Source organism: Buceros rhinoceros, unplaced genomic scaffold (assembly GCF_000710305.1).
Source record: "Buceros rhinoceros silvestris isolate BGI_N320 unplaced genomic scaffold, ASM71030v1 scaffold20518, whole genome shotgun sequence".
NCBI lineage: Eukaryota > Metazoa > Chordata > Aves > Bucerotiformes > Bucerotidae > Buceros > Buceros rhinoceros.
In genome coordinates this window covers 1-7840 of record NW_010426574.1, presented here as the reverse complement: position 1 = coordinate 7840, position 7840 = coordinate 1, and the positions used below count along the sequence as shown (strand labels likewise).

Genomic DNA, 7840 nt, shown 5'->3' with positions numbered 1-7840 from the left:
GACAAGCAGCAAAACTAAATATGGCAAGAAATTGTTACTTGCTGTAAAAAAAAAAAAGAAATATTAAAAACAACAAAGTCAAAAGTATGCAAAAGGGTATCTGGAATATTAGCAAACTTCTAGATTTTTTTTTCCCCGAAGTATTTCACTGAGTCCTAACTTCATTCACTTAGAAATTTTAAATTTCTGTTGTTTTCAACCAAAAATTCCATCCAATTAAGTCCTAAAGTGACCTGCAAAGTCATCCATAGGAGTTCCTTTGGAAACGGTGAAAGAAATGCTAATGTAATTTGATAATGATTATTTAAAATTGTGTGCGTTGGCTAGATACATCCAAAAGAGGTCCTTCTGAGACCCCCAAAGCCCTGAACAGATAATAACCAAAGAGTAAGGGCCACCCCATTTAATATCAGGGCATTCACTAGATGTTTCTCATACCACAAAAGTTCATGTCTGCATTGTCTTTTAAGACTACGTGACAAAAGCATCCAAAAACACAGCTCAGATGTTCTTAGGTCTTGTATTCTAAGCATTTCCATAGAAAACTAACAAATTAAGAATATGCATTACACTGATGATTTACCTCTTTTAATCTCTCTTTTTCACAGTTGCACAAGAAAGTCCCAAAGAGACAACTGTAAAGGTGGTCTAGAATGGTGATCAAAAATAACTCGTTGAATTCAAAGGCTGCAGGAAACTGAAATCAAAATTTGGTAAAATTACATAAAAATTTATTTTAAGCAATGTAGAAAGGAACAACATAAAAAATATCCAAAGAAACCAGACATAACCAAAAAAACAAACATAAGAAATAACCAAAGATTCAGCTAAGATTTTTTTCCCTGTTTGGAGATTATTTCAGGAAAATTCAGTGATTTCCACAACTCCCATTGCGATAACCCATTTCACCTACTTTTTTATAAACACCTGCTTCTTTATTATAAAGACTCCTTGGAGACAAACCTTACATTCATTATGCAAGTACACTTGAATACAAACATGGAAACGTTAGCTATTGTGAAACTGGTGACACAAAGCAATCCATTTTAAGGAGCTCTAAACAGTATTATGTTCTAACCCACCCCAGACTGCCTTCGACATATGCTGTATTTCTCTCGTTAGAAGGCAAGAAATCATAAAGAAAAAGATGACGAGATGACATTAAAGATTTTATTTCTTATTCTAACATGCAATGAGTTGAATAACGATGACACTGCAAGTACAAGGTGTTGAACATGTATTTAAAATGTTTCTACCCAAGTAAGTTACTTTTCTCCATTTCACCCCTGAGTTTACCATCAGCTATTTACAATGAGCCTTTAAACCCTCTTCTTTTACACGGGAAAGTAAATCCTGTGCATCCGAATCAAACTACCTGCTATTCCACTGAGCACCACTAGGCATTTTATTCACAAGCAGAGGTTACCTGACACATTCTAAGAAAAGAGAGTTAGAAATCTCAAAACACTTGAAATGTTTAAGATATATTTTAATCTGTAGTGCCCTAAGAGTCATAAAGGAATAAATTAATGCAAACTGCATGGGCTGCTACCTATTCAGACGGAAGGGGTCCTTCTTCCATCAAATTTTATGATAGGGCTACATATGGCAACTGCTTGATGTGTCAAAATAACTTTGCATTCAGCATGACAAGGGTCTCAAACACAGATACGGAATGATAACATTTAGGAGAAAAAACCCTAGAAGACTAAAGGAAAATATAAGATGTAGCATTGCTCTCATTACCATGAAAGAGAATGTTACAAGAGACTAATTTCCAGGACAAATGAAACAAATTTTGATCATTCCCACTAAAGGAATAAATCTTTACAGATGTCTAAAACGCAAGGTTACAGCTTCATAAGGAAGAACTTGCTGCTACATGGAGAAATCTCAATTAATGAGATTTCTCAAGATCTGAAGAAAGCAGCAGGCTGGTTTCTGTTATGTGCCACTAAAGAACACTGAACACCTTGGCATGAGTGACTCAAGAGCTACTTTAAATAATAAAAAAAAAGATAACAAGTAGAGCTAGGAAAAATAACGCAGCAATTGGGACTACAGATGAACGAGCTGATCCAGAAATTCCTCTTCAGTGTCATCTGTGATTTATGAAGGGAAAATGTTTATTCATGTTGAAAGTAAAGAGCTGAATAACACATAAAGGGTGTGCTTGTATTAAGCCCAGAAAGATCTAACTTTTAAGCAATGTTGTCTTAAAAGAAGATTAAGTCAAACATTGCAAAAACATTCTCTTTTCAGAACTTCTCAAGCTAAGTTATACCAACTTTCAACCGAAAATTTGACTCTGCTATGGATCACACGCTGCTCAACTGCACAGTGGGCTCATGCTGGGGCTTCTCTCTCAAATCAGTGGTTTGTTTTCAATCACCTAGCCATTTGTTTTCATAAAACATACAGGAACTGAAGATTATCAAATTCTCTCTTCAGTCATGTTCAAAAGTTATCACTTACAGCACCTCCTTCTCTCTTGGAAATCCTGCCAAAACTCAATTATGGTACAATTTTAACAACACAGCAATGATTTTAGAAAAGTATGAAGGGAACTTGATAAGCAGGTGTGCTGAACCAAGTCAGGAGAAAAATCAGTGAGTCTCAGAGCTCAATCTCCTGCATCCAGCCCAACACAGCAATCAGATACAGAGAGCAAAAATAATTTGCAAAGGATCAGAATAATATTTAGAAATAACTTCGAAGACAAAGCCTCTCCTAAAGGAACTCTCTTTAACTGAAAGCAATTAATGAGCCTTGTCACATTAGGGTTCTGTGTTGTGACGGGTCCGTACTAATCAGATAGATGCCGACATGGCCGCTATTCCAACCCAGTGAAGCATATTCAAAATTCCATACATCAGTGGTTGCACTCCAACTAATTTATTAATAAGTGATAGCACTTTATTGACACTGTCTTTGGATACAAGAGTTGTACTGTTGGAGCTGATGTATCAAGATTGTAAAGCTTCTATTACCGCTGCTGAAAAATCACTGACCTAAAAACGTTTTCCTCTGTAGCTCCAAGCCCATTAGTGTCTGTTCGAAGACTCAGGTGGAAAAATTCCCCAAATGAAAATTTACTTCTTGTCAAATCCACTAATTGTGAGAGAACACACGGGTCATTAAAATCTCCCACTTGATGCTTCTGGAGTTGGCGGGGATTTTTGTAAAGGAGTTATTTAAAAGAGGAATTCTCTTCTTTAAAAGCCTGATGATGCCAAGTGACATTTGAATCAGAGACATGCAGAATAAACTTGCTTCTTCATCAATGAAATCCTCTGTACTACAGTAACGTTTAAAGTTGAAACACTGCGGAATAGTTCTTGTGATTGTGGGATTGGACTGAATAAGGTTAATCGAACACCAGATATCATAACAAGAGCACAGGACTGAAAAGCGTGAAAAATGCCCCTCTGGCAACAGAGGACATCTGGTAACAATCAGGATGCAACTTTACCCACTTTAACCACACCTCCCTCCTGGGTGGGTACCGTGCAGGAAAGGTAGAAAGCCACTACTGGAGCTGCATGGAAATGTTACAGTTCTGCTTAACTTTTAACAGGGCATCAGTATTTCATCAGACCACATGTGGCCTTTCCAATTTGGCATTTGCTTTTTAAAATCACCAGAATATATTAAGAGAAGAGGGAAATCATTTCACCATATGTTTTTTCATTAAAATGTGATATCAATGTACTTCTCTCAAGTTCTCTATTACTAGATTTGTGTGTAAAAGCAAGGGAAAATAAAAAGCTGTCAGGGATTAGGTCTGTCTGAAGCTATCTGGAAATTTGTATCTTAGTGGGAAGTTACTCTCTCACCATATGAAGTCGACTGTTTTAAGAATGTAATTCTCAGAACTTGAAAATTTGCTTGCTTTGAGCCCATGCCCAAACCCAAGCCCTTACACCCTCCCGCAGTCATTAACACTTATTTAAGCTTTGGAGCATTTCACGTATGTTTATCATGGATTCCAAAGCACAAAACCAGCACTGTTTTATGAGCACGTGATCTACACAAGGCTAAAACAGAACCCTAGTTTTCACAGGTCCATGGGAAGGTAATCACAGTCTTCACATCTATTCTCTAGGTGTTGAAGTCAACTAAAACACAAGAACAAGTGGCCAAGAAGTCCAGGAATGACATTTTCAGTTTCTTTGCTGCTATAACATTTGTCGATGTTTTGTTGATGGCATTGCTGTTCATGAATTTCAGAACAGTTTCTGGATCCAGGTTTTGAACAGATGTGGTATTGGCAAAATGTTTCGCAGATTCTCTCCCTGCCCCCATGCCTTTTTTTTTTTTTATAAACTAGAAGGAACTAAACTGTTTACAGCAAGAAATAGGAGACAGCAAGGGAGATCACAAAAATAGAAGAGGCTGCTCTCAATTAAGGATCTCCCCAGAGGACTTTTGTTCCTACCAGGTGTTTAGAACTGTTTCTCTTTGCTATTGTTATTAGCTTTCCTCTGACAGAGCGGCAGAGTCTTTCATTTATTTTCTCCAGCTACACTAAACAGCACATTAATGCTCAGATATACAGAAAGAGAAAGTCTTCAAGAGACTTTGGACAAGGGCCCAGTATTACAGCAGGGAATTTTCATAAAGCATCAGAGGTGACTGTTTTGAATACAAGTTTTGGAAACTATGACGTAAGTTTTTAAGAACCATGTTTTCAGATATTCTGATATGGAACCAGACTGCTACCCTCCTCTCTTCAAAACAAATCACATGCTATACAGACTTCAGTATAACAGCTTCTAGAGGAAAAGCCCAGATCTATATTTCAGTAACCCCATTAAAGAACAGCAATATGAAATTCAGAAAAATCATAAGTTTATGCTCAAGGAGGTACAAATAAGGAAAATGAAGGCTAAAGCTGTCTATGATTTAGCATATTCAGAAAAAAAGAAGATAATTTTAATATTTTGATATCTTAAATATCCCTATTTTCAAAGATCTCCCCTGATCCAGAGGTAAAAGCAGCACTGTAAGTAAGAAAACCTATCTGACCATAGGCTTGTATGCTAGAAATGCTGCCCTGTATGCATCATGATGCCAACATTAACTTACATTTCACATTTGAGACATACACAGAACGGTCCCTCCCCTCAGTTCACAAGCAGCCTCGATTTCTGCTGTTTCTTAAGGGCAATATAAATCCATATGAACATTTACTCTGCCAGTGAATATGCAATGCAGATCATTTATCTCATTAATAACCCTCACTTATGTCACCAGAGAATCCTCTGAAAGCCTATTTTAAACAAAAAGGATTCCTGGTATCTTGGTTTCAAGTCAATACTTCCACTCTAGCTCCTTGTGCCTCCTTCGCCTTGAGCAAAAATTTTCCCTATGTGCACATGGTGCAGCTATAGCATGACCAACCTCAGGAAAACATGCTGCAGCTCTGCAAAGGAATGTGTTCTCCTACGTGAATGAAATTTCCGATATAAAGACTGAGACCTCACAGAAATAGATTCTTTAGCATCTTACCTGCTTCGTCATTTGCCACACACAGTCGATGAACTGAAGGAAAATGGGAGATCTGTCTGCATCAGCATGATCATCATCTCCATGTCCTACTCGCTGAAAGTCAAAACAAACTTTTCCTTTTAGTCTAGAGTATTTACAGCACCATCCCAACACTTCGAAGCTGAGTAGCTCCTAAGTATGTTCCAATGGTGAACAAGACAAGCAAATCTTCCATAATGCTAACCTGTATTTTTCAACTACCAAAAATGAATCCAAATATTCACTTATGGATGTGCCTTTGCTGTTGAGCACAGCTGGAAAGACATTCATTCAACAAAGTTGTACCATTGTTTCCCCGTCTTTTACTGTGGGTCAAACTGATAGGTATTTACTAAGATTGTACTGAAACAACGATTATTCCACATCCACCTGCCATAACTACATGTCATTTCTCCTAAACCACCTCAGAGTCAAGAGCCTACAAAATGTCATAATAATTTATGTTCTAATTCCACACTAGCTTGTGTTAAATAAACACTTCAACCTTAAATCAGAGTAATGGTTCCAGCAATTTTACCATCTAGACACCTTGTTTTCCTTGTTTCTCCATTCATGAGATCATTAAAAGATGAAGCAATGTGTTACAATCCCTCTTCCTTGTAAAAAAGCCATGTGATTTTTTTTTTTTAACCATTATGCTCAAGCCATTTAATGTACATTATACCTCACACACAGATTTCCTGTTAAAACCTATCCGGTCACAATTCTCTGATACACTCAGACCATTAAAAAAAGGACACCAGAGATGTGAACTGAAACACAGCAGAGTACTGTGAAAAAACATGTTATTCAAAAGAAAAGCCTTGAAGGTGACCAACTACACACTGAATCTTTCAGCTTACCATTGCAAATCGGTGCCCGAAACTTATCCACTCCTTCTCGAGAAGAACTTCAAAGCCCTTGATAGTTCGGTAATAGCTGTCCAGCATAAGCATAGCTAGTGCAGTGAGCTGTGCAGTTCGATCCCAACCATCGCTGCAGTGTACCACTACTGATGTTTTACCAGATTCAATTTTATCTGCAATTCTTACTGCTCCGGCAAGAAGCATCTTACATAAACAAAAATAAAAAACCCAAACATATTAAACACTAATCAAACTGCCACAAAAAAACCTTACAATTTTATACTCTTACAGTTAGTGTATTTTAAAATTTTGAATTAATTACATGATCATCTGGATGATATTGCTTTAAATGAGACTTCCAAATGGCAGTCGGTATGTACACTCCTAGAGGTACAAAAACCGTGCGCACTCTGCTGCCCAGGAGAGAGTTCTGACCAGCTCTCTATTAGCAGCACACAGAAAAAGAACCTGGGAATCCCTTCTCTAAATTAAATCTGAAATTCTGTATCATGATGAAAAGACACAAATGCTGTAACCTATTCCAAAGGTTCAACATTTTCAAAGTTCATTTTCACAGCAATCAGTCATACTTTCTTCCTCAGCTTTCAGTTGTCAGCTACTAAGTTTAGAGAAAAGAGACAAACTATCCAGCTAATCTAAATCAAAACATGACCCAAACAAGCCCAGAAACCCCTGGCTGGGAGCCCGAGCTGATTTGTTGGTGCATGAAGTACACATTGTATTCAACCCATTAACAGCGTGAACTTGGAAGTATGCTGGAGAGCAAAGGACAGAGATGGCCCAGGACTGAGATCACCGGTGTGAATTTAAGTCTTCCCACCCACAAAAAAACCCTCTTGTTCTCTTATGTCACTCTATAATTTTTTTTAAAACTGGAATAATCTCTCTCCTGTGCAGATTTGTCTCTGTAAAATGACTTATCGTGGCACTGGAAAATATGTGGGAAAAAGAACCCCAACCACTAGAATAGGACCACAAGAGAAATTCCTATTCTGCATTCCAACATCAGAAAATAGAATCTTGCAAAATATTTGCATTTTTCCCTTCCCAGGCATGTAAAAACATCTTCTGAGAAGCAGGCAAGCCAGCATCCTCTGGAGGAGTTGTGCACAAGACCAGTCATCAAAGCTATTTCAAGAACCACGCTTTAGAGACAATTTTCATTGATTTTGTCTTTCATTGATCGCATCTTTTATGGTAAAACCGAAGGACGCCCAGATGGAAATATCAGGAAGCAATACATAAGTTTCTCTGGGAGAACAGAGCTTGTGGTCTGAACTAGTTAATTGTCAATTACTTCAGTTACAAAGCTCTACTGCACTAAAAAAAATGCAAATATTAAAACAGTTTGACCTTCAATAAAAGCAGAAAAACTAATCTATGTAACATAAGTTGTCCTGAAGAGACCACAGCTGAAAATAAAA

The 7840-nt window shown here is 37.4% G+C and overlaps 1 protein-coding gene across 1 annotated transcript in view; it reads right to left on the bottom strand.

Annotated features, from left to right (window-relative positions):
• LOC104498218 (myotubularin-related protein 1-like) overlaps positions 1 to 6601 on the bottom strand; it is a 20929-nt gene extending 14328 nt beyond the window's left edge. The window contains exons 1-3 of the mRNA XM_010141572.1: positions 6393 to 6601; positions 5512 to 5604; positions 584 to 697 (exon numbers count right to left, since the gene is read on the bottom strand). Coding sequence (XP_010139874.1) covers positions 584 to 697; positions 5512 to 5604; positions 6393 to 6599 — 414 coding nt within the window. The 5' untranslated portion in view covers positions 6600 to 6601. The remainder of the gene's footprint in view (positions 1 to 583; positions 698 to 5511; positions 5605 to 6392) is intronic.
• Positions 6602 to 7840: the final 1239 nt, after the last annotated feature.